This window comes from Sarcophilus harrisii, chromosome 4 (assembly GCF_902635505.1).
Source record: "Sarcophilus harrisii chromosome 4, mSarHar1.11, whole genome shotgun sequence".
Taxonomy (NCBI): Eukaryota; Metazoa; Chordata; class Mammalia; order Dasyuromorphia; family Dasyuridae; genus Sarcophilus; species Sarcophilus harrisii.
The window spans coordinates 435,391,750-435,416,597 of NC_045429.1; the positions used below are offsets into that span (position 1 = coordinate 435,391,750).

The 24,848-nt window shown below is 56.9% G+C and overlaps 2 protein-coding genes across 3 annotated transcripts; one reads left to right on the forward strand and one right to left on the reverse strand.

The window, feature by feature from the left end:
- Positions 1 to 100: 100 nt before the first annotated feature.
- Positions 101 to 2,881, reverse strand: TLCD1 (TLC domain containing 1). Of its 2 annotated transcripts, XM_031967697.1 has the most exons (5): positions 2,644 to 2,881; positions 2,164 to 2,402; positions 1,740 to 1,822; positions 1,563 to 1,645; positions 101 to 634 (listed from the first exon to the last, which is right to left on the reverse strand). In XM_031967697.1, exons 2-5 carry the CDS (start codon positions 2,352 to 2,354, stop codon positions 251 to 253), a joined length of 741 nt encoding a protein of 246 aa, XP_031823557.1. In that variant the 5' UTR covers positions 2,355 to 2,402; positions 2,644 to 2,881; the 3' UTR covers positions 101 to 250. The 2 variants fall into 2 exon arrangements, with proteins under 2 accessions (XP_031823557.1, XP_031823556.1); XM_031967696.1 differs by lacking the exon at positions 2,644 to 2,881 and having other exon boundaries at positions 2,164 to 2,464.
- Positions 2,882 to 15,984: 13,103 nt separating this feature from the next.
- NEK8 (NIMA related kinase 8) lies at positions 15,985 to 24,215 on the forward strand. Its single transcript, XM_031968734.1, has 15 exons — positions 15,985 to 16,495; positions 16,633 to 16,823; positions 17,034 to 17,228; positions 17,452 to 17,587; positions 17,670 to 17,844; positions 19,117 to 19,221; positions 19,998 to 20,179; positions 20,263 to 20,413; positions 20,628 to 20,704; positions 20,966 to 21,083; positions 21,380 to 21,530; positions 21,821 to 21,984; positions 22,070 to 22,228; positions 22,625 to 22,783; positions 23,246 to 24,215. The coding sequence occupies exons 1-15, from the start codon at positions 16,229 to 16,231 to the stop codon at positions 23,272 to 23,274; spliced, it is 2,259 nt and encodes a 752-aa protein (XP_031824594.1). The 5' UTR covers positions 15,985 to 16,228; the 3' UTR covers positions 23,275 to 24,215.
- The last annotated feature ends 633 nt before the right edge of the window (positions 24,216 to 24,848 follow it).

The following is a 24,848-nucleotide window of genomic DNA, read 5'->3' on the forward strand; positions in this document are numbered from 1 at the left end:
TTCCAAGAAACCAATGAGTCTTTCCCCAATCCAGAAGAGTTTTTCTAATAAAATCACCGACTTCCCTTGACCATAGAAAACACAGGACTTCCAAGGAGGATGCTTTTGGATTTGAGAGGTGTTTTTTGTTTTTGTTTTAAGTCTTCAATAGTACATCTAAGCTGGTAGTCAAATAGGGACCTATGTCCAGAGGGATGCTAGGGCATGTGGAAAGTAAGTCCCTACAGTCATGAAGGATGGACTGGACTATTCAGTCAATCAGAAACTTGTTATTGTTAGGCCGAAGGGAAGCTCTATCTGGGCAGAAGTCTGATCGAAGGAGGCGGGAGAAGTAGGTGAGGATCATCAGGTCCAGCAGCAACAGGATGGTGAGCAGAAAGGCTCCCAGTGTCCTCTGCCCCAGGTACTGAAGGAAAAAGCTGGTGAGGTAGGCCTGGGGAGCCAGGCGGAAGAGGAAGTACATCGCCAGGTTGATGTACTTGTTGATCTCGTAGAAAACGTGGTTCTGATTGTTGCTGAGCTTCATCAACATTCTTATGGTGAGGAAGATGTTGCTGACTTCCACAAAGAGGGTCATGACGCCCCCTGCCACGAAGGTGCCCTGAAAGATGCCCGAGGCAAAGGCAAAGATGGCCTAGGAGAGAAGAGATGTCAGTGGAGGACCAGCCAGGGAAGAAGGATACCTCCGAGATGAGCCCCTTTCCTCCCAAGGAGTCACTGCAGCAGGAGATCTCAGATCTTGGGTTTTTAAATACATCTTTGCTTGGGTTACCATGTGTCGGGCTTCTCTGCAGTCCCATGTATTCTACAAGAACCCCTGCAGTTCCCAGGAGGAGGGCCAGTGGGAAGCTTGGTCTTGCTCCTAGTGTTGCTCTATGCAATCCCTCTTCCCCCACACCTGTGTTCTCTCCAGGGCACAGAAAGCTGGTAGACCCAGTCGAACAGCCACAACGGGCTAGGTTAATGGGTGGGGACACGAAGACAAGGCTCTCCTGAGGGCCCAGCCCAGATCCTTGTCATAGGATTTCAGGTCTGGTGTTGGTACTCCCCCTCCCATGGAGCTCTGGGCCTTAAGAAGCACAACTTAAGGGGCAGCTAGGTAGTACAGTGGATAGAGCAGCAGCCCTGGATTCAGGAGGACACGAGTTCAAATCTGGTCTCAGACACTTAACACTTCCTAGTTGTGTGACCCTGGGCAAGTCACTTGGCTCCAGTTGCCAGGACTTCAGTGTCTGGCAGTATTGCACACGGAGGTTCCTGTCTGTTCTTTACCATTTTTCAAGTGATTATCAATGGTTTCTGCCTCAACTAGAGAGGTTCCAGAATTAACAAATGTGTCCTTATTGGAGGAGTGAAGAAGCTCCATTTCTGCTTAGTGGCCCAACAGGGGTATTCCAGCCCCTGTCCCTACCCGGCCAAGTCTCCCCGAGCACGTTAGAAAAGGAAAGGCTCCTGGGACAGTCTGTTCCCGCTAGGCCTGCCTCCCGGAGGGGGACAGGAGCTGACCCAAGCCTGCTGACTGATAAGGGCTGCCTCGAAGGCCGCCGCCTCCCAGGCCTCACCAAAACGTGGTGCACCAGATATTCCCACGACGCCCGGGTCTGGCTGCTCAACACTATGTCCAACGTGTCATGGATAAAGTAGCCTGCGGAAGAGGCAAGCGGGGAGGCCATGTGGCGGGCCCAGGGGTCTCGGGGCCCCGCGCCCCGCCCCCCGCGGGCTCCCCAGCCAGCACCTACCGGTGGAGAAGCAGACGAGCCAATAGCCGGAAAGCGACGAGGCGGTCTCGAGCTCCACCAGCATCTCCGGGGTCTGCCAGACGCTGTGGGCCGAGGGGGAGGGGGAGGGGGAAGATCACCCCACTGGCCCCGGAGGGCCTGGCTCTCGGAGGGGGGAGGGTGTTCCGAGAGGGCGGCCCTCCCGATTGGCCGCTCGGCGAGGGGAGGGCGGGGCCGGGCGCTAGGCGGGGCCTGGCCGGCGTCCAGGTGCCTCCGGTTTCCCAGGTGAGAGTTCCCCTTCGTCTACTGGGTCCCTTTCCCACCCTCGGCCCCCGTCCAGCTCCCGCTCGGCCCGGGTTCCAGAAAGGGAATCGGGTGGGAGTGCCGGGCTCACCCCAGCCCTCGCGGGTCCCGCCCGGGGAGCCGCGGCCCCCTCCCCACTCACCAGAGCAGCGCCCAGAGGCCGGACACGATGGAGTGGGCGAAGGAGACGAGCAGGTTGTGCCAGCGCCAGGTGCGCACGGGGTCGCCCCGCACGTTGGAGGGCAGGGGCAGCCGGGACAGCAGCAGCAGCGCGGCCCGGAAGGTCAGCGTGGTGCCCAGCAGCAGCAGCGCGGGGGGCGCGGGCAGGAGCATGGGGTCGCTGCAGGCGCCTCGGCCGGCGCCGCTCCGGATGCGCCGCGGCTGTCGGGGCCACCGCTCGGGCCGTCAGCCGCCGGCCCCTCGGCCCGCTCCCTCCCGGCCGGCCCCTCCCCCGCGCCGCCTCTGCCCCCGCCCCCGCCAGCCCCCGCCCCCTCCGGCCCTCCGCTCCCCGCCTCCTCCCCGGCCCCGAAGGGAGCCCCGCCAGCGCGGCCCGGCCCCGCAGCCCCCGCTTCTCCAAGTGGTCCCGAGGTCCCCGCTCCCCGCCCCGTCCGGGCGAGCTCACCTGCCGAGCTCCCGGAATCGGGGAGCCGCGATCTTCGGCCGGGGCCGGCTACCGGGGCGTGGGCGCGGGCGTCCGGGAGCCGGAGCTGCCGGCGCTGGAGCGGGCAGGTTGTGAACGGGCGCAGGGGACACCCAGGGATTCTTTCCGGCTTCCCTCCGCCCTCTCCCCTTGCCCCCTCCCCCAGCCTCATTAACCCGGAGCGTCCCCGGGCGGGTTCCCTCCTGCCCGGCTTCCCCGCCTCCTGCCCGACGCCATGCCCGGGGGAGGGGAGCGGCCGCCGCCCCGGCCCCGGCCCCCCCTCCGACCCTGCGAGGGACCTTCGCCGTCCCCGGCCCGGCCCGCCCCGTCGGGGCCCATGGCTGGCACCGACCCCCCCTCCCCCCCCCGCGGCCCGCACGTGTCCCGGGGCCCGCACGTCCCGAGCAGCTGCCGAGCTGAGCCACTAGGTGTCGGTGTGGCTGCGCCGTGGAGCCCCTCGCCCCCCACGTCCAGCCCCTGCCGGGCCGGGGAAGGCACAGACGCGTTGCCCCCCGTCCGCTTGTGGGTGGGAGGGGGGGGTGCCCTCAGGCGGTGCCTGCCGAGGGCGGGGCGGCTGGCAGGTCCCCTCCCCATTATACAGATGCGGACACCGAGGCTCAGGGCCAGATAGAAGGCCGGGATCCTTGGCTCCAAGTCTAGCTCTGGGTGTGAAGCCGAGTCAGCCCGAGCCTGGGCAGGAGCATGAGTCAGAGCTGCCTCTGGCTCTAACTCTGCTGTGCCCCAGCCGTCTGGGGTCCCCCTGCGGGCGTCCTGTGAGGTCAGGGGGCAGTGATGGCGCTGACTCTAAGCCTCTGCTCCACCTTGGATGCCCCGGCCCAGAAGTAAACTACCCCCTGCTCCTCCCCCCTCCCCAAACCCTGAAGTGTTTGCTCTTCCCCCCTCCCCAAACCCTGAAGTGTTTGCTCTTCCCCCCTCCCCAAACCCTGAAGTGTTTGCTCTTCCCCCCTCCCCAAACCCTGAAGTGTTTGCTCTTCCCCTCCGAGAGCTGCTCCTCCGCTTACACATTAACCCGGCCTGGCTCCCCAGGCCCAGAACTGTTCTGAATAAGAGCAGAAAGCCTCGGCCCTCAATCCCCACTCCGTTCTGGGCTCCGCTGGCCCCCGACCCCAGACCCGAGCCTCAGCTGGGGCCCACCACCCCCGCCCCCGCCCCCGCCCCGCCAGTTTTTCCAGAGACGGTTTCAAGGACGCCATTTCTCTTATGGGGGTGCCGAGGAGACAAGGCAGAACCTCAGAGGTTTCAGGGACCCCGTGGCCTCCTTCCCCGTTCTAGGCATCATCAGGCCTTATTGTATCTGATAAGGCAGCCGGTGGCGGAGGGGTAGAGATAAGAACCGGAAAAGGCAAATTCAAATCCAGCTTGTGATGCAGGGCCAGCCATCTGGGCCTCAGTTCCTGCCCCTGCCTCCCAGGATTGCTGTCAGATTAACGAGGGAAAGTTGAGCCTGAAGAGGGTGAGAGGCAGGAACGGGGATCCCGGGCAGGGGGAGAGAAAGGAGGGGGGTCCCGAGCCAGTGTCCCTTCTTCCAGCTTCCAGGTCTCCTATGTTTCTCTCCCACCCACTCAGAAGCCAGAGAAGCTCAGGCCTCGGCTAATTATCGTCACCCCATCATTATGAGGTATTTATGGCCCCACCAAGAGCCTGGAATTAGGCCCACTTCCTGTTTGGGACAGGACAGAATTCTGCCCGGGGCCCGGGCCCCTGAACGTGACCCTGAGCCTGCCCTCACTAGGGCCCTCCAAGGCTTGCTGGGAACATCTGACCCGCTCCTGCCCTAGTGGCTCAGGTGACTTTTCTTCTCAAGGGCTCATACAAATTAATTCCCGAGAATTAACTTGACCCGTTTTGCAGTCGGGAGGAGTGAGAAGTGAAATTCTTATTGCCTTCAGACACACACAGAGCCCATCCCCTGCTACTTCAAACCACCTTCCTGCCAAACTGCAGAAAAACACTTTATTTACACTTCAGAAATGTTCCCCCTGCTCCTCTCCAAAGACTGACCTCCTGGCTTCAAGTCCCACCTGAAATCCTGCCCCTTCCAGGAAACCTTCCCTAACCCCTTCCCCCTGTTCCTCATTGCCTGTTTTTCCTGGATACATTTATTTGTGCCTCGAATTTCTGGAGTTAAATCCTTTGTGTGTTTTCAGGTTTCCTTTGTTCTGGACACGGGGCACAAAGGCCAGTCCCCTTCTTCAATCCTCCTTTTCTCTGGATTCCTGAAACATGACATCTCCCGAGTCTCCCACTGCCTGCCTCCTTACCCCCCTTACAGGAAGTACCCCCAAGCTTCTCCCCTTGGCCCTGTCCTCTCATTTGCTGCCATAGTCTCAGGAATAACCTCCAAAGTGTGGTGGAAAGAACTCTCGTGTCCTGGCTTGACCTTGGGGAGTCATTTAACCCCTTAAAGCTCCAGGGTTTGTTTGTTTTTTTTCCCTCAGTACACGAGGAGGTAGCATTTAATTAGGCTGGCAGATGGCATCCTCCAACTCAAAAATACTGACTTGATGATGCGCAAATCTTTTTTGACCAGTAGGTGGTGCAATGGGTAGTGTTACCCAAGAATCAGGAATACCCGAGTTCAAATGCAGCTCCAGGAGTCTTCCCTCTTAGCCTCAGTTTCCTCATCTGTAAAATGCATATATTATTAGCAAATTTTTTATTTTGTTTTTTTTTTCCAAAACATGTTTATTTTTATTTTCAAAACATGCTCCAAATTTTTCCCTCCCTCCCCCCATCCCCTCCTCTCGATGGCCAGTAATCCAATATATGTTAAAAATGTAGCACAAACTTGTGAGGATCAGGCATAGTAACATGTAAAGTGTTTTGCAAATATTAAATATTATTATTAATCACCATACCCAGCCTTTCCCTTAAGCTTTAGTTCCAATTTTTTCAACTATTTGCTGGTCATCTCCATCCACAAACTTAACATGTCCAAACCTGAACTCACCATCATTCCTTAAACCTGTTCTCCATCTTCCCAGTTATCCTGGATCAAAAGCTTTGAGATTTTTGGACTCGTTAAATTTCCTTTCCCTCACTCCACTCATCCAATTAATTGCCAAATCCCGGTGAATTCTATCTCCCCAATTTCTCCGGCATCCCTCTCTGCCTCTCCAGCTCCTCCTACCACCTGCCTCGTTCATTCCCCCATTATTACAGTGCCACTACTTGGATATCCTGCCTTCAGGAGTGTCCCAGGTTCCTTTCCTCTCCTTTTTTAATAGTCTAACTGATGACTCCCTCATTCAAACAAAATTGCCCAAAGTTACCGGATCTGGTAACTTTTGTTATAAAGCTGTGTCGGTCTCTTTGTGACATCCACTATTCCCAGTCTGTCTAAGGTCACGTTCATCATTTCCATGAGACTTTCTGTCCATCTCATCCTCTGCTGCCCCTTTTTCTTTTTGCCTTCAAGCTTTCCCAGCATCAGGGTCTTTTCCAGCGAGTCCCATCATCTCATTATGCTGCCAAAGTATTTAAGCTTTAGCATCAGTATTTCACCTTCCAGTGAACAGTCAGGATTAATTTAAGTATTGACTGGTTTGAGCTTCTTGCTGTCCGGATCACTCTCAAAAGTCTTGTGCAGCACGATTTGAAAGTGTCGATCGTGTAACACTCGGCTTTCTTTATGGTCCAGCTCTCCCACCCAATTGCTACTGGAAAAACCATTGCTTTGACCATATGGACCGTTGTCAGCAAGGAGATGTCTCTGCTTTTTAGTCTGCTGTCCAGACTTTCCTTCCAAGGAATAAGTGTCTTTTAATTTTCTGGCTCCAAATGCCATCTGCCGTGATCTTTGACCCATAAATATAAAATTTGACATCGCTTCCCTTTTTTCCTCCCACTGCCAGGAAGTGATAAGACCAAAATGGTAAGTTTTTTGATCTGAGGTTCCAAACAGGTTTTACATTCTCCTCCTTCACCCTCATCAAAAGGTTTCTTTTTCACTTTCTGCCATCAGGGGTATCGTCTACATTGAAGATTGTTGATATTTCTCTCGGCAACCTTAATTCCAGCTTTTGATTCATCCAGCCTGGGATTTCAGATGAAGTATTCTGAATATAAGTTAAATAAGGTGACGGTATACAGCCTTGTTATTCTCCTTTTCTAATCTTAACCCAATCAGTTTTTCTTCTTTCAGTTCTAGCTGTGGCTTCTTGGCCCGCATACAGGTTCCTCAGGAGACTAGTAAGATGATCAGGGACTCATATCTCTTTGAGGACTTGACACTTTGGCTGTATTCCAAAAGCACGTGATTGCCAAAATCTATTGTATTTTCCTCAATTCTCATCCTTCTTGACCTCTCTGCAGCTGTTCATATCATCCATCTCTCTCTTTCTCTCTCCTCTCCCCTCTCTCTCTCTCCCCCCCCTTCTCTCTCTCTCTCTCTGTCTCTACCTCTCATTCTGTTTCTTTCAGACTATTCCCATTTCCCAAGTGGAAACAGCAGAGCAACTAGGTGGTGAAGAAGAGTCCTGGGCTTCAGTTGGAAAGTGAATTCAAATCTGGCCTCCGATTATCTGTGTGATCCCGGACAAGCCCCTTAATCCTGTTTGTCTCAGTTTCCTCATCAGTAAAATAAGCTACAGAAGGAAATGACAGACCACTCCAGTATCTTTGCCAAGAAAACCCCAAATGGGATCATTGATAAGCGGCTGAACACCAGCAGTGTGTGTATCAGACACTGTGTTAAACTGAGCTTTACAAATTTTGTTTTTAACAATCACCACAACCTTTTGAAGCAATGAGTGCTGTAATTATTCCCATTTTAGAGTTGAGGAAAGAGGCAAACAGAAGCGACCCATAGTCATAGGTAGCTGGATTTGAACTCGGGTCCTCCTGACTCCAGGCCCAGCATTGCACCCACTGCACCAGCCATTGGCTTTCTCCCTTGAAGTTACCCTGGATGGAGTCCTTATCTTTGTTGGGATCTCCTCCATTTGTGGTCTCCAGGAAGTTTGTGTATTTTGTATACAAAATCTCAAACTCAAGTCTGTCTAAAGTAGCCTCCTTCCCTCCCCTGAAGCCATCCCTCTTCTGAACTACCCTGTTTCCTTCTAGGTCTTCTAGTCTCCCAGGAGTGTAATCAATGGATGAACTAAACATGATGTAAGTGCCTACTGTGTGCAGAACCCTGATAAGTGAGGGTCCCCGCCCTCAAAAGCTTACTTTCTAAAAGCAGACAAAGCCATCTGATACAGAAGGGGGCCAAGGGAAGGCCCAGGTATTCCTAGGGGACAGCCTTGAGCCTCTGTAATAAATCTCCTTTCACGTCCCTTCCATAGAAAAGGCCATTATTTGTTTCTGAACCCCTTATCTCGTTATCTCACTTATTATCCAAGACTCCTCCCCCTCTCTTACCCTACAAACCTAATCAGGTGGATAAGCTGGTAGTCCCCCCTCCTAGGATGTGACCTTTTCTCTACCTTCACGCAGGGGACCGCACCCCAGCTCTGGCCCTAATAAACTCTCACTCTGACAACTGCAAATACCTGCTCCAGGTCTCCCTGGCTCACGTGTCTACTCCAACCCCACCTTCAGTCAGTCAGTGAGCTTTGGGCCCCAAGCTAAGTGCTGTGGATGCAAAAAAGGGGGGCAAAAGACAGCCCCAGCTTCTCCTATCTGACGGGAAAGAGCATAGCCATGAACAAGCACATTATTCAGTCATTTTTCAGCCATTTCTGACTCTTCATAACCCCATTTGAGGTTTTCTTAGCAAAGATTCTGTGGCATTTTAATTTTATTCTTTACTTTTTTTTTTAATTTTCAAAACAAACACGGAAACATTTTCAACACTGACCCTTGCGAAACCTTGTGTTCCCAACTTTTCCCCCACCCCCTCCTCGCTATTTACTTTTCTAGCTCATTTGACAGATGAGGAAACCGAAGTAAATAGAGAGTGATTTGCACAAGATCACACAGCTAATGAATGAACTCAAGATGAGCCTTCCCTTCTCCAGGCCTGGAGTTCTATCCACTGCACCATCTTGCTGGCCCAAGCAATATATATTGGGCTAATTTGGAGATAGTCAATGAAACAGTTAAAGTGATTTTCCTAAGCACAGATCGGACCATGTTATTCCTTGACTAAATATACTCTAGTGGTTCCCTGTGGCCTCTGGGATCAAATACAAACTCCTCTGTTTGGTATTTAAAGCCCTTTGAAATTTGACCCCAATCTACCTTTCTATCCTCCTCCTCCATTAACAAACTCCACGAGCCAGCCAGACCAGTCATTTTGCTGTTCCTCCGAGAGGCGCCCCATCTTTGGGGGGCTTTGCCTTTGCTCTGATTATTCCCAGACACGCCTGGGGATGCCTTCTTACCTCATCTGGCTCCTTGGATTCCTCATTCTGTCAAGACCTTCAGATACCCCTTTCTAGAGGAAGCCTTTCCTGATCCCTTCAGCTGATTGTGTCTTCCCTGATTGCCTAATAATAATGATGGGCCAATAGGTACTGCCCTGTACAATGATTAATGCAATGATTAAACACCTACTATGATTTAGGCACTGTGCCTCAGCACAGTAATTGAATGATTTAAAAAAAATGATTAAGCCCCTATTACGTCAGGCACTGTGTGCTTTACAATGATCAATTCAGTGACTTAAAAAAAATTATTAAGCACTGACTGTGTGCCAGATACTACGCTAAGTACTGAGGATAAAAAAAAGAAGTAAATAACAGTTTCTGTCTGTAAGGAGCTGCCAGTCTAATGGAGAGACACAGTGTAAATAGGCTATGTGGGGGATAAAAAACAAAGAGGGAAGGCAGTGGAATGGAAAAGGGTTGGGGAAGGCTTCCAATAGTGGCTTAAAAAGGGGGCATGCAGTTCCAATGGTCTTGTGCTAAAGGCGGCCATCGGCATCCAGAGAGGACTGTGGGAACTGAGTGTGGATCACAACATGGCATTCTCACTTTTGTTGTCGTTTGCTTGCATTTTCCTTCATCGTTTTCTTTTCTGGTTTGGTTTGATTTTTCTTGGACAGCGAGATAATTGCATAAATATGTATGTATTGGATTTAACATATTTAATATGCCTCCCCTAGATGGCAGGAGGTGGGGGGAAAGAAGGAGAAATTGGAACACAGGGTTTTGCAAGAGTCAGTGGTAAAAAATTATCCTTGCATATGTTTTGAAAATAAAAAGCTTTAATTTAAAAAACAAAAAAAAGTGTGTGGGGGGAAGCACATTCAAGAGGTACTGCAGATCAGCATCCTGGACATGGAAGGCGCGGGGTTGAGAAACGATGAGTCCGGATTGACTCCTGGGTTGTGAGTCGAAGGGGTTGGGAGGATGTTGTTCTCCACAGTGAGAGGAAAGCTAGAAGGGGGCAGGGGAGGGGGTGGTGGCAGATTGGGGGAGGAGGATGACTTCTGTTTTGGACATGTGAAGTTGAAAATATCTCCTGGGAGGCAGGGATGTGAGACTGGAGTCTGCAGAGAATTTGGGACAGGATGGGTAGATTTGAAAATCAGTAGCAACATAGAGGTAATTGAATCCTAGGAGCGGATGAGATCACCAAGTGAAAGAGAAAGCCTCAGGACCCCGCTCTGCAGGACTCCTGAGGTCAGAGGGCCTGATCTGGAGGACAGAGACTGAGACTTTGATCCTCACAATAACCCGAGAGCTGAGCAAATGGCGGGGGCCAGGATCCTGCAACCAGAAGTGTCTGAGACCGAATCTGAACTCTAAGGCTCTGTTTGTTCTTTTATATTCTTCTTGTATGAGATATTTGTAAAGCAGCTAGGTGGCGCTTTAAACACCATATGAAGTGTCTATGAAGCAGGCGGCCCATTAGAAAGAGCACTGCCCTGGGCATCACAGAGACTCATCTCCCCGAGTTCAAATCTGGCCTCAGACGCTTCCCAGTGTGTGCCCTGGGCGGGTCACTTTGTCCTGTTTGCCTCCATTTCTTCACCTGTAAAATGAGCCGGTAATGGTTGATTACTGTAGTATCTTTGCCAAGAAAACCCCAAGTGGAGTCTTGAAGAGTGAGACGTGATTGAAAAATAACTGAACCTTTGTAAAGTGCTCAGGGAAGTGGCTGGAACATAGTAGGTGCTTAATAAATGTTTTTTTCCCTTCTGCTCTACATATTCCTTACAATCCTATAGACCAGGGGTCCTCAAACTTTTTAAATATGGGGCCAGTTCACTGTCCCTCAGACTGTTGGAGGCCGGACTATAGTAAAAACAAACACTGTGTTTTGTGAGCCTTTAAATAAAGAAACTTCATAGTCCTGGGGGAGGTGGATAATCGTCCTCAGCTGCCGCATCTGGCCCGTGGGCCGTAGTTTGAGGACCCCTGTGACTTATCTTCCTCAGTAGACTAGAAACTCCTCAAAGGTAGAGATTGTTCCCATCTGTGTCTGACAAAGTGCCTGGTATATTCACAAACGTCTGTCCTCTGACTGAACTCATTCTGCACTTGCCTCTCTTTCCTTTCTATCCAAGGAAGGTGTTTCTATGTGTTCTCCGATCCCTATTGGATGATAAACTTCTTAAGAGCAGGCCCTATGTATATTCATCTCTATCCTCCCAAGGCCTAGCCCAGTGCCATATTTATGGAATGGATCAATGAATTCTGGGGACAGCTTCATTCTTCTTCCTGTCCTTTGGAGACAAAGAAAAGTTCCCTGAAAAAATTGCTGCAATACCCTTGGGATTGAAGTCCAGAAGGTCTTAGTGACTTCAACTGAATCATTTCATGACCTTGGGACTTCCCCACTTCCTCCTTGGGCAAATATGAAACTCCAACACTCCTCCTTGTCCAGGTAATGCCCCACCCACGCCTTACCCTTTACTTGAGTGTAATGCCAAAGCTTGCTTCGGTTTATTTATATTTTGGTTTGGTGTTTACAGTTCAGTTGTCTTGATGAACTGCATGTCTGTCTCACTGGCTGCTGCGGGAGCCTGGGTCACTCCCTGTGTCCCATACCCAATCAGGTGAGCCCTACACAGAGATTTAAAAACAAAAGAACTTGTAGACATGGAACAGAAAGGCTTTGCTTGCAGTTTCACTCAACCCAAGAAACATTATTTGCTGTATACTAAGACAGTGTCAGATAGTGGGAATGAAAAGAATCCCTACTCTTACAAGGGGTACAATGAATAGAGCACCAGGTCTGGAGCCGGGAGGACCTGAATTCAAATCCAGCCTCAGAAACTTACTGACTGTGGGACTCTGGACAAGTCCATTAACTCTGCCTCAGTTCCTTCATCTGTAGAATGAATCAACAAAGGAAATGGCAAACCATCCCATCATCTTTGATGACTTCATTAATCAACTAAACCTGATTACATCCCATCTCCTTATAAGGAACTGTGGTTGAGGGCATGGGGCACAATATGTACAGAGGAAATTAAATACATAATAATATTTACCAAGTATTTGGGAGAGGGCACAAGGCTCATATGAAAGGCATTTTGTCAACAGAACAAGGAAAAGGGGAGAAGAAAATCCACCTCTGAAGTATGGAGCATTGCATAACTGACAAAATGTGAATGTGTTTTATTGAAAACCATTTATAAGAGATGGGACCTTGGGGATATATTTGGAAATCAAAGAAATTTAAAACAAAGCACGTCAATATCATTAAAATAAAATAGAACCGGGTTTCAGAGGGTGCCCTAGGAGGACAGGATGGAGAAAGGAGAGGGATAGAATGACATGAATGGGTATGAAAGAGCTGGGGATGGAGGCTGAGGAAAGAAGCTTTGGATAATACAGCCTAAAATGTGATCCCAGGGATTTCAAAAAGGGCCCTACGGTGGTAGAAAAAGGAAAGAGATTCAGAGAATAACCTCGAGAAGATCCCTAGGTCCCCTTTCAATGGCCAAGGCAACCTTGTCCCACATGTGACAGGCAGAATATTGGCTGTGCACTATGAGCTCCCTCTTGTCATTCAGATGTCTCCTACACCCCATCTCAATCAGTAAACGTGTATTAAGCACCTTCTATGCTCCAAGCACAGTTCTAAGAACTTGAATTACAAAAAAAAGGCAAAAGACAGTTCCTGCCCCCAAGGAGCTTACAATCTAATAGAGCAGGCAACATGCAAACAAATATATCCAGAACGAGTAGTGGAGGGTTTCCAATAAAAGGGATTTTAGTTGGGAATTAAAGGGGGCCAGGGAGATCACTTGTTGGAACAGGAGAGGGAGAGAGTTCCAAGGTATGGGGGACAGCCAGAGAGACTGCCCAGAGCTGAGAAACTATGGAGAACAGCCAGGAGGCCAGGGTCACTGAATGGAAGAATACTCACTGAGGATTGCAGTATAAGGAAACTGGAAAGGAAGTAGGGGCCAGGGAGAGAAGGCTTAGAATGCCAAACAGCATTTTGTATTTGCTCCTGGAGGTAAGCGGGAACCATAGGAGTGAAATGATTCAATCTGAGCTTTGGGAAAATCACTGTGACCGAGTGGAAGATGGATTGGAATGGGAAGAGGCTTGAGCTAGGCAGAGCCACTAGCAGGCTGTTTGTTACAATAGTCCAGGAGTGAGATGATGAGGCCCTGGACAGGGGTGGGGGCAGTGTTAGGGGAGAGAAGGGGGCAAATTCTAGAGATGGTACAAAAGAGAAATCTGCAGATCTTGGCAACATATGGGGGTCAGCAAGATTGAAGATACAGGGGGACTCGGTCATGTAACTCCTCTACTCGTGTAATTGGGACCCCTTTCTGTCCAGGATCCTCCAACAGATTACTGCCTTGATTATCCCCAATCATACTTATTTTCAAACTCTTAGTTTCCTGTTCTTTCCCTACTGCCTACAAACATGTCCATGTCTTTCCCATCCACAGAAAACCCTCCTTCAATCCTTTTAACTCCATAAGGGTAAAACACCATCTGCAATAATTGCCAGCACTTTCTCCTCTCTTTCTAACCTTTTACCATCCAGCTTTTGACTTTTTCATTCCACTGAAATGGATCTCTCCAAAGTTACCATTTAACCAAACATACCAGAGATTTCTTAGCTGCCAAGTACAATGGTCTTTTGTCATTGTTCTTTCTCTAGGATCTCACTGCGGCCTTTGACACTGCTTTTCATCCTTTCCATCTCTCTTCTCTTTAGCTTTTCAGGCACTCTTTCTTCCTGCTCTTCTTTTCCTCTTTGTCCTCCTCCTCTATCCTCTGTTCTCTTCCTCCTCCTCTCTATCTGACCATTCCTTGGTCTCCTTTGCTGGATTTTTATCAAACTCTCTAAATTTAAGTATCCCACAGGTGCTCTGTCTTCTCCCTTTATACTATACTTGATCTCATCAGCTCCCATAGGTTCAATTATATCTATATTAATCATTCTCATATTTGCTTATCTAGTCCCAAGATCTCTGCTGCCCTCCAGTCTTGAATTTCCACATTTCAAATATCTCAAACTGGATGTCCAGTAGACTTTTTTTTTGGCTGAGGCAATTGGGGTTAAATGACTTGCCCGGGGTCACACAGCCAGGAAGTGTTAAGTGTCTGAGGCCAGATTTGAACTCAGGTGCTCTATCTACTTCACCAGGTAGCCATCCTGTCCAATAGACATTTTAACCTCAATTTACCCAAAACAGAAGTCATTCTCTTTCCCCCTAAATCCTCCTTTCTCCTACCTTCCCCATTACTATAGAGATTAACACCATCCCCAGGCTCCCAAATTAGGAATCCTCCTGGACTCTTCATTATCTCTCACTGCTCTAGCCCCCCTCCAATATGGCACCAAGCCTGTCGATTGATTTTCCCCTTTCCATCTCTCAAATACTCTCCTATCTTTCCTCTGACACGCTACCACTTGAATACAGACCTGAATCACTTCACATCTTGATTATGGCAATATCCTGCTGGTGGATCTGCAAGCCTCAAGTCTTTTCCCCATGCAATACCCTCCCCCTCCCCCCCAATTCAGCCCCCAACGTGATTTTTCTAAGGCACAGCTCTGGTCGGGTCACCCCCTCCCCCACTTACTCTTGTCTCCCCATTTCCTCCAGATACAAAATGCTTTCTTTGGCATCCAAAGCCCTTCACCTACCCCATTTCCTCCCCAATCGGACCTTCTTACATTTTAATTCCCCTCCACCCACTCTTCCTGACCTTCTCCTCTGGAATGCTCTCCCTGCTCATCTCCACCTCCAGGTTTCCCTAGCTTCCTTCAAGACCCTAGAGGAAGTAATCAGGAAACCACGGTGCTGTTTCTACAACAACTGTGCCTAAGAGGGAATAATTGACATGGGTGTATATATAAAGGGAAGCTAGGTGGGGCAGTGCATGGAGCACCAGGCTTGGAGTAAGGAAGACCCAGATTCCGGAGTTTAAATCTGGCCTCAGACACAAGCTGTGTGATCCTGGGCAAGTCATTTTGCCTCAGTTTCCTCACCTACCTGTCAAATGAGCCAAAGTTAATAACAAACCAGCCCAGTATCTTTGTTAAGAAAACCCCAAACCAGGTCACAAAGAACCAGTCACAACTGAAAACAACTTTAGGTCTCTCTCTGTGTCTCTTTCTCTCTCTCTGTCTCTCTCATTACATAATGCCACTGAACTAAATGCTACCAGATTTTAGGCACATGTAACAGAAAGAAGTTGAATCCCTTGGATTACACGTGGTTGTGCTGAGCTTCAGGAGACCCCGAAAGGTCGGGGTCACAGACGGCAGTTGCAGGACGGCTCAAAAGAATTTGCAGCTTGGACCCATCTTCAAGACAAGGGGCAAAGTTCACTGCAATCGTGGTGCCAATTGAAGGGGCCCAAGTTGCAAGAGGATTTAGCAAAGCACCAGAAACCAGACACATTTACAGGAAAAAGATCGGGGGCTCCATGTCCGGATAAGCGCATTTCAGGGCTTCCAGGCAGAGCTGAGCGGCCTCGGAGGCCGTCTCGGGACCACGTTTCCCCGCGAAGCAGCAGCCCCTCGGGCACACGTGCCGGCAGAAGGAAGTCCGGATCCCACTCTGGGCTCGGCGTCTCCTGCGTGGCTCTGGAGGAGACGTCGGGACGCGAGCGGGACCAGAGAAGGGGCCGCTGGGGAGCCAGCCCCGCGGAGGGGGGAACGCCCCCGAGCTGCGCAGGGAGGCGGAGGGCTCTGGCAGCGGGGCACGCTGGGAACTGAGGATGGGGACCACACGACAGACGTTTGGCAGCGTTTATTAATTGCCTCCTGTGCGCCAGACACTGAGCTAAAGGCGGAGGCTCAGAACGGGTTAAAAGGTCGATTCCAGGCGCGCTTCCTGAGGAGAGCCTGCAAACGCCTGCCCGGGCGGGCCTCGGGGCGCCTAGCGGAGGAGCAGGAAAGCCCGGGGGGGGGTGGGGGGAGGGGGCGGGAGCGGCCGGGGAGGGGGGAGGCAGGGCCAGAGGCTGCGCGGGCTCTCCTGGCGGCCCAGCCGGGAGACGCTTCCGTCGGGGCGGGCGGCGGGGGAGCGCGGAGGCGCTGGTTTGGGTTGGCGTCTCCGCTCTGCCGCTTGCTGTGTGTCCTCGAGCCAGTCACTCAGCCCCTCTGGGCCCCCTAGCTGTACAACGGGGCTCACGCCGTTAGCGGCGCCGGCTGCGCTGCTGAGGAACAATTCATGGGAAATACTGGGTCCTCTTTAAAGCGGTTTGGAAGTATCCGTCACCAAGGTCTGGAAAGCGGGGGTGGAGAAGCCCGGCGCGGGGGGAGGGGACCCACAGCCTGGGACTGCGCCCCTCCCCAGCTGCGAGGGGGCGGGCGCCCGCAAGCCGAGGTCTGCGCATGCGTCGTCCGTCCCCCCACCGCGCCGCCGCGGCTCCCGGAAGCGCGGGGACGCCATGGAGAAGTACGAGCGGATCCGGGTGGTGGGGAGAGGCGCCTTCGGGTGAGGCAGGGCACGGGCTGCGGGCGGGGGAGGGGGGAGAACGCGGAGGGAGGGCACCGTCGAGGAGGGAAGGACACACACGCCCCGTCCGGCTCTGCCGGGCCTGGCAGCGCCAGCCTGGCCTCCACGGGCTCCAGTCCAGCTCTCGGAAGTCCCGCCCTCGCTTCCGGCCCTTGCTTCCCACCCGCAACCGGGCGGGCCATGAAGTCCCGCCCCTGGGGCGTGTCCCGTTTTGGCCACGCCTTTCTCGGCTCCGCCACGCCCCCAGCCGGGCCCTGTGCGGCACCCCCCCACCCCCCCGCCTGCGACTGCGCATGTCGGTGCTAAAGCGCGTGCCCGGGACCCCGAGGCCGGGATGACAGCCCCACTTTGACCCTCACTTGGGACCACCCCAGTCACAAACGCTGCGGGGCTCAGTTTATCTATTTGTAAACGGGGATGGCTCGCCCTCCGCCCCGGGTCCCACGGTCCTCCGGACCCCCGCCCCTCCCCGGGCCCTCCCCCGCCCGAGGGCTTTAAAGCACCCCCCGGGCCTCAGCATCGGCACCGGCCTTGGGCAAGGCCACCAGGCGGTGATCATCAAGCAGATCCCGGTGGAGCAGATGACCAAGGACGAGCGGCTGGCCGCCCAGAACGAGTGCCAGGTGCTCAAGTTGCTGAACCACCCCAACGTCATCGAGTACTACGAGAACTTCCTGGAGGACAAGGCCCTCATGATCGCCTGGGAGCCCAGGTGGGGCGCCTTCTGCCCCGCCTCCTGGTCCGGGCGCCCCTCCCTCCATGAGCCTGGGCCCCCCCCAGCCCTTTCCCCCCCACGAGCCTGGGCCCCTCCCCCACGAGCCTGGGCCCCTCCCCCAGCCCCTCCCCCCCCCCACAGCCCGGCCCCCTGCCCCCCCCAAGCCTGCCCCCTCTGAGGACCCTCGGGCCAGGCTGGGGCGCCACCGCCTCCCCCCCAGGGGCACGCCCGAGTACATCCAGAGCCGAACCGCGCTGGACGAGGAGACCATCCTGCACTTCTTTGTCCAGATCCTGCTGGCCCTGCACCACGGGCACCCAATCTCCTGCACCCCAAAAAACCCAGCTTCCTACGGGGTTTGAAGACGGGCCATTCGCATCTCCAAGATCCTCAGCAGCAAGAGCAAGGCCTACACCGTAAGGCCGGGGCCTCTCCCAGGCCGGCTCGGGCTTCCTCCGCAGGGCCCCCGCTTCTCCCCGGCCATTCCTGGCCAGAGGCACCTTTCAGACCCTCTGGTTCCGCCCCCACTTCACAGAACAGAACTGGGGCTCGGCCAGGCGGGGGCCCGGGCTGGAGCCCGGCCAAATCCTCGCCCATGCCCCGCCCTCTGCAGGTGGGGGGACCCCTGCAATCCCCAAAAAGCGGCAACCAAAACCATTGGGGGCCCCAGTTTAGAGTCCAGTTTCCCCTTTTTCGGGCGGGGCCCGGAGCCGGGGCCCCCCCCACTTCCCCTTCCGACCTTTTTTGGGTTGATTGCCCCGGGTTTTTCCCCTTTCCCCATGTTTTGGTCCTTAAAAAACCCCGGGCCCCGTAAACCCCTGAAGCTGCTCCCCCCCTGTTTTCTCGTTTCGGTCTTTTTTGTCCTCTTTCCCGCGTCTTTCCCCTTCCTCTGTCCGCCCCTTTCTTCCCTTTTGGGCCGTTTGTTTTTTTTTCCTCCCTTTTTTTTTCGGCCCTATCTTTTTCTTCCCTTCCCTTTTGCCGGGCCCTCCCCGCCCCCTAAACTTGGCCCCCCCCTTCCCCCCCTCCCCCCTTTCCCGGCCCGTGGGGCCCCCCCGGGCCCCGGGCCCCGGCTGGGGCCCCCCCCTGCCTGGGGCCCTTCCTCCCTTTCCCTCCCGGGGGGGGTTTCGTTTCCCCCGCTTGGGGTTTTTGGGCCCCCGGTTTCTTTCCTTCCCTGGGGGGGGCCCCCGGGTTTGCCCCCCTTCGTCCCCGGGGGGGCCCCTGGGCCCCCCCTTTTGGTCCTCCCCTTTTCCCCGTGGCCCCCCCCCCGCCCGGGGGCCCCCCGGGGGGAACCGCCTGCCCCCCCCCCCCCCCCCCCCCCCCGGCCGGGGGCCCGGCCCGGGAGGGGGTTTGGGGGACCCCCGGGTTGGGGGAAGGCCCCTTTCCCCCGGGGCCCCAGAAGGGGCCAGGGGGGGGGGTGGGGCCAAAGGGGGGGGGTCCCCCAGGGGGAAAGCCCCCAAACCCCCCGGGGCCCCGGGGGGCACCCAGGAAAAGGCCAAGGGGCCCCGGGGGCAAACCCCCGGGGCCCGGGGAGGGCAGGGCCCCCCCCCAAAAGCCCCCAAAGCCGGGCCAGGGGAACCCGGGCCGGGAGGGGGGGGCCCCCGGGGAAAGCCCCCGTGTTGGGGGAAAGGGGGCCACCCCCCGGGCCCCCGGGGGATTTCCCCCTTTTCCCCCACCCTGGGGCCTGCCCAGGAGAAAGCCATGCAACGCCCGGGGGCGGGCCAGGCAGACACCCAGAGCTGGGGCCCAAATTTGCTTCATGGCCTGAGAGGCGGATCCTCATCCTTCCATGATGGCTCGGGGGGAGGGAGGGGGTGCTCTCAAAAAGTGTCCAGGTCAAGCCCTTCAGTCTGCAAGGGAGGACCCTGGGCCCCCGAGGTTTGGCGGTGACTGGGCTCCCTGTGCACCTGCAGGGTAGAGAAGCCCCTGGGACGTGTGCCCACGCTTCCCTGTGGCCGGGCAGGTGGCAGAGCCGGTGGCCCCCGCACCCGTGGTGAGTCCCCTCCCCCATCTCAGCCCCGGTAGTACCTCAGGCCCCCAGCCATGGCCTGGGAGGGCGCAGCCCGGGCTGAGGAGGAGCATTTGTTCCTGAGTGACCCCCACAGCAGGCTGCCCTCAGCAGCTCCCCTTTCGGTGCACGTGCTCAGAGGCCCCAGGACTCGGGCAGGGGGAAGGCATGGGGATGGGCACCATCTGGAAGGGGGGATGGTGGGGGTCCGCACGCCTGGAAGGAGGCCCCCCGGGGAACACCCAGGAAAGGGGTGCCAGGAGGGGGGCACCTGGGCCTGGGGCCAAGATGAGCCATCAAGGGGAGGAATCCCTACCTCAGAGAGCAGGGAGAACCCCAGTAATGCCCCCACGCAGCTTAGCAGGGGCGACCCAAGACCCCTACTGGGCTGAGAGTTGGCCACATGCAGTGGACGGGGGCCAGTGTCCACGGGAGGACATGGCCGGGAGGAGGGCATGGGCATCCCGTGCCAGCGGCCAAAAGCCTCCCACACCAGTGCTCCTTGAGAGGCAGGAGGGAGCCACGGCGGCCTTGGGAGCGCAGGAGCGGCCGCTGCGTGAGACTCCTTACCAGATGGTGTGGATAAGGGGGGGGCAGAGTCGCCATTGTGGCGCACTCACAGTCCCACAGACCTGGGGGGAGCTTTTCTCTCCTGCCCCTTCCCTCGCTGCTGAGCCGCTGGTGGAGGGCCTGGGTCCCAGCTGGAATCAGGGTAATCCTGGGGCAGTAGAGGACGCTGTGTTCCCTTGTTCTCCCTGCAGGGGGGCCCCAGGGGCTGCCCCGGCCAGCCATCCCCCCGCCCCTGTCCTCCGTCTACACCTGGGGCGGCGGGCTCAGCACGCCTACGAGGCTGCCCATGCTCAACACCGAGGTGGTGCAGGTCTCGGCCGGGCGCACCCAGAAGGCGGGTGTTACGCGCTCAGGGCGCCTCATCATGTGGGAGGTGAGTGGGGGGCAGTGCCGGGTGGGGGGGGCGAGGGGCGGGGCCCCGGGCCCCGCGTCAGTGCCCGCTCTGTCCCGCTGCAGGCGCCTCCCATGGGTGTAGGGGGGGGCGTCCTGCTGCCCGGAGCCTTGGAGCAACACCAGCCCCAGTTCGTGTCTCGCTTTCTGGAGGGCCAGTCGGGGGTGACCATCAAGCATGTGGCCTGTGGGGACCTCTTCACCGCCTGCCTCACTGGTACGGGCACAGGGGGGCACAAGGGCGGTGGGGAGGGCCCGGTCCTGGAGGGAAGGGCACAAGCTGGCCGCCGGCCCCCAGCTGATTTGGGCTCCCTAGGCAGCCAGCAAGCTGCAGAAGGGAGGCCCCTGCTCCTCTTTGGCCCTTCCCCCAGCCCCCTTCTCACCCCCGGCTGAGCCCCCTTGCTCCAGTGGCCCCCCTTCTGCCCCCGCAGACCGAGGCATCATCATGACCTTTGGGAGTGGCAGTAACGGCTGCTTGGGGCACGGCAGCTTCACCGACCTCAGCCAGGTGTGTGTGTGGGAAAGCCCAGGGGGGAGGAGGGGAATCCCCAGAACTCCCCCTCCCCCCCCCCAGCCCACCTGGCCCTGCCTGCACCTGCTTGGAGCCTGGCGGACTGGGAAGAAGAAGGGATTTAAAGAGACAGGCCCCCCACAGGGGCCTCTGGCAGGTCTCAGACTTTTCTGGGTCTGCGGGCTGGGAGGCTCCAGGGGCCAGGAGGGCCAAGGAGCCGCTCCACTTTGGCCAGCTTGCCATCTTTTCCCCTTCCAGCCTACAATTGTGGAGGCCCTGCTGGGCTATGAGATGGTGCAGGTGGCCTGTGGGGCATCCCACGTCCTGGCCCTGTCCACAGAGCGAGAGCTGTTTGCCTGGGGCCGTGGGGACGGTGGTGAGGGCCGGCCCCCCGCACTAACAGGCCCCGGCCTGGTGCCAACCCCCCGCTCCCCTAACACTCCCGTGTCCCCTGTTGCTCCTCTCCCTGTGCCACGGTATGGCTGGAGGCCCGTTCTGGGCCAGCCCTGCCAAGGCCCGCGGGCCTCTCTGCGGCCTCTGCCTGGGGAAGCAGAAGCACTCATCCAGTCCTGGGGTCCTGGCTGCCCAGCACCCGCTCCCTCTCAGCCCCCTCCCCACCCCAGGGCCCGGCCTCCCCGGCCCAGGGCCCACCCTTTCTCCTCTCGCCGGCAGGCCGACTGGGGCTGGGGACCCGGGAGTCTCACAGCTCCCCGCAGCAGGTGCCTGTGCCCCCCGAACAGGAAGCGCAGTGGGTGGTGTGTGGTATCGACTCCTCCATGATCCTCACAGTGCCTGGCCGAGCCCTGGCCTGTGGGAGTAACAGGTGAGGAGGATCCTGACACGACATCCTCCTCCGTTTATTTGGTGCCCGCTCCTCACAGCCCAGCAGGATCCCAGGCTCCTCAGGCCTGAGTGATGTGCCCCCCTGGCCTGTCTCCTGCTTCCCCTGACCTGTCTCCTGCCCCTCCCCGGCCTGTCTCCTGCTTTCCCCACCTGTGTCTCCTGCCAGTTCCCAGTGTGAGCAGAGAAAGAACCAGCCCCGATCTGGACTCTCTCCATCAGATTTCGAGGTGCCCGTGGCCTCCTTCCACATAGCTCCCTTCTTCCCCACAGATTTAACAAGCTGGGCTTAGACCGAGTGTCCCCTGGGGAGGAGCCTGCCCCCCACGACCAGGTAGAAGAAGCCCTGAGCTTCATGCCCCTTGGCTCTGTACCCCTTGACTCAGAACCTCTAGTGAGTGTTGATGTGGGCACTGCCCACTCGGCTGCTGTGACGGGTGAGTGGAAGGTCCTTGTGAGTTGGGAGCGAGGTCTCACTCTCTCCTTGGAGACCCCTTAACCTGCCCTCAATTTCTCCCTTAGCTTCTGGTGAATGCTACACATTTGGCAGCAACCAGCACGGGCAGCTGGGCACCAGTGCCCGCCGGGGCAGCCGAGCCCCATGCCTGGTGGCGGGGCTGGAGGGGACCAAGGTGGTGATGGTGGCTTGTGGGGATGCCTTTACCGTGGCCATTGGTGCAGGTGAGGAGCAGGGGTCATGGCTCTCACTGTGTCCTGGGCAGTGCTGGGGGTCTGGAAGCTTAAGTGGGCACTGGTGGTAGCTGTGGGTGGGCAGTCGGCCTGTGGCCCCCAGGGAGGGCCCCCCCAGGGAGGGACCACGGGGTTTAGGTCCCGCCTCTGCTGCAGACTTCCAGGGAACCTTGGGCACCACTTCTCCCCTCCCAGGGCTCAGGTTCCCCATGGGTGGAGCAGGGCCGGACTCAAATGGCCTGAGACCGCCAACCTGGGCAGTGGAGTCAGGATTGACCCTGGCCATTGGGGCCTCTGAGGAATCCGAGTTTCCTCATCCGTCAGCCGGGGAAGGAGCCCCAGGGAGCCCGTGGGGCCTGACCATCCCCCTGGGCTTCTCCCCGGCAGAAGGAGACGTGTACACGTGGGGCAAAGGGGCCCGTGGCCGCCTGGGGCGCAAGGATGAGGATGCCGGGCTCCCACGGCCCGTGCAGCTGGACGAAGCTCAGCCCTACACGGTGACTTCTGTGTCCTGCTGCCACGGGAACACCCTGCTGGCCATCCGCCGTGAGTCACCCGCTGGCAGGACGCTCCCTCCTTGTCCTTATCCTTCCACCCATCTCAGAGGGGTCTGGAGACCCTTGCAGAGCTTCCGACCGCAGGCGACTACGCTTCCCGTGCCCACACCCAGACTTCTTGGGTCTCATGGACGCCGGGAGCCTCAGTGGCCTGGGGTGTCCTGGGGTAGCCCAAGGGGGTCCCTGCCAAATTCTGGGCCAGAGCCTCTGTCAGGGACAAGCAGGCAGCCCCTCCCCCCACGCCCCACCAAAGCACCTGTCCTGGAAGCTGTGGTGGTGGCCGGGGAGCTCTCCTGGGGCCTTTCTCAGCCCTCACTGCCCTCTTCTCCCCACGACTGCTCCCTCTCCCCCCACGAAGACTATTTTTGGCCTGCTTGAAGCCTGCAGGGGGAGGGGAGGTGGCTCTGCCCATCCCAGGGGCTGAATGGGCGCCCCTCCTCTTGTTTTCCAGCCACCACAGAGGAATCCATACCGCCCTGAGGGTCTCCAGCTGGATTTCTGTCCCAGAGAGAACAAATAGGCCGGCCTCCTGCCCTGTGGGCCACCCCTACCTGGTACGGGTGGATACCAGCTGCTTGGGCATGGGCAGTGCCCCCTGGGCAGTCAGGACGTTGCCTCTAAGAAGCTGGCGTGGCTTACCACTGGTACCCGAAGGCCCCGCTGTCCCAGCCCCCCTGCAGTGCCTGGGCCCTGGCTGCCAAGCTCATCAGGCATTTGTGCTCACTTCCAGGCCAGGTATGGCCCGCCCCTCCCCCATGCCAGGCCTTCACCACACCCTGGGAGCCCTGGGCCTAACCCACCCGGGGACACTGAAGGCTGGGGCTGGTAAAGCTTTTGTAAACTTGGCAGGCGGGAGGGGCAGGTGCCCCCTCTCAGGCCTCGCCATGCCAGGGCTCAGGGAGACGAGCTGGAGTGTGGGGGGCTCTATGTGTTTCCCTAACCCCCCTTCCTGAAATCCAAAAAATGGAGGCTGCAGGCTGGGTCCAAGACAATATAAGCAAGTTTGGACTTGTCCCTGGGCTGGTGCTCCCCACCTGCGGTGGAAGGGCACTGCCACCCCCACCCTGGCAGCCCCAGTGCACGGCTGCGTATCACAGTGGCTTGCCCAGTGTGAGTTTCTTGGGGGGAAGAGGGCAGGGGTTGGGGCACCGGGCAAGGGCAGAGCTGCAAGACCGAGAGGTCTGAGGGAGGAGCAAAACGAGGGGAGGGAGGAAGCACTTTATTGAATCTTATTCATCGGCCCCCTTTGTGGGCCTTAACAGAAGCCGCCTTGGACAGCCCTGCCAGGCTGGCGTGGCAAGGGCAGCGGGGGGTTTCCTCGTGCTGCCCCCAGAAAGCCTTCGGATGCCAGAGCGGGTTCGGAGGGGGTGGGCAGGGGGCCGTGGGGATGGGGGCTAATAAACTGAAGCCAAAGACCAGCTCGTCTGCCTCGGAGTTAATTACAGAGGAGCGCGTGTAGTGGGGGTGGGGGAGCCGCGGACAGGCACCCAAGGGCACGGATAGACCGGGGACCCGGGTTGCCGGGCAGCCGGGGAGGAATGTGGGTGCAGCCAGGTGCCCCAGGGCTGAGGTTTCCTCTGGCGCCGCGCCCAGGCCCAGCCTCTCTCCCTTCCCCGCGCCGGCCCGGCCCGGTGCGAGCTCCCCGCTGGCTCCGTCCTTCCCTGTGGACCCGGGTTGCCAGGCTGCGTGGCACACTGGAACCCCAGGGGCCTGCCACGTGGGTCCGGAGGGAGCTGGGGCAAACCCCGGTCTCTTCCCCCACGCTGGGTTCCGGGAGACGGGGGCTTCCAAAGGGGCCGGCTGATTTGCATGGGAGCCCCCCCCCCATCCACGTCCGCTTCCCCGCCCCCGGCCGCCCCCAGGCTCCGGAAGAAATGCGGGCCGGCGTCGGACCCGCGGCCCTGCGAGCAGGCAGCCCCCTGGGCCCAGCGGGGGGACTCGCACCTGGCTCTGTGGGTGCTTATCTTCCCCTTGGCCCTGGTCCCAGAACCCTCGGGGTCCTAGCGGCCCTCCCCCCGCGGTCAGCGAGGGAGGGCTCCGAACCACTCCCCAGG

Bases quoted from the DNA above. Each gene is read 5' to 3' on its own strand.
- TLCD1 (XM_031967697.1), bottom strand. From the start codon at position 2,354: ATGCTCCTGCCCGCGCCCCCCGCGCTGCTGCTGCTGGGCACCACGCTG. The intron at 1,823-2,163 runs GTGAGTGGGGAG...CTCGGCCCACAG, and splicing joins GGCCTCTGGGCGCTGCTCTG to CGTCTGGCAGACCCCGGAGA. The intron at 635-1,562 runs GTGAGGCCTGGG...CTTCTCTCCTAG, and splicing joins ATCTGGTGCACCACGTTTTG to GCCATCTTTGCCTTTGCCTC.
- NEK8 (XM_031968734.1), top strand. From the start codon at position 16,229: ATGGGAAATACTGGGTCCTCTTTAAAGCGGTTTGGAAGTATCCGTCAC. The intron at 16,496-16,632 runs GTGAGGCAGGGC...CACGGGCTCCAG, and splicing joins GTGGGGAGAGGCGCCTTCGG to TCCAGCTCTCGGAAGTCCCG. The intron at 21,985-22,069 runs GTGAGTGGAAGG...TTTCTCCCTTAG, and splicing joins CCACTCGGCTGCTGTGACGG to CTTCTGGTGAATGCTACACA.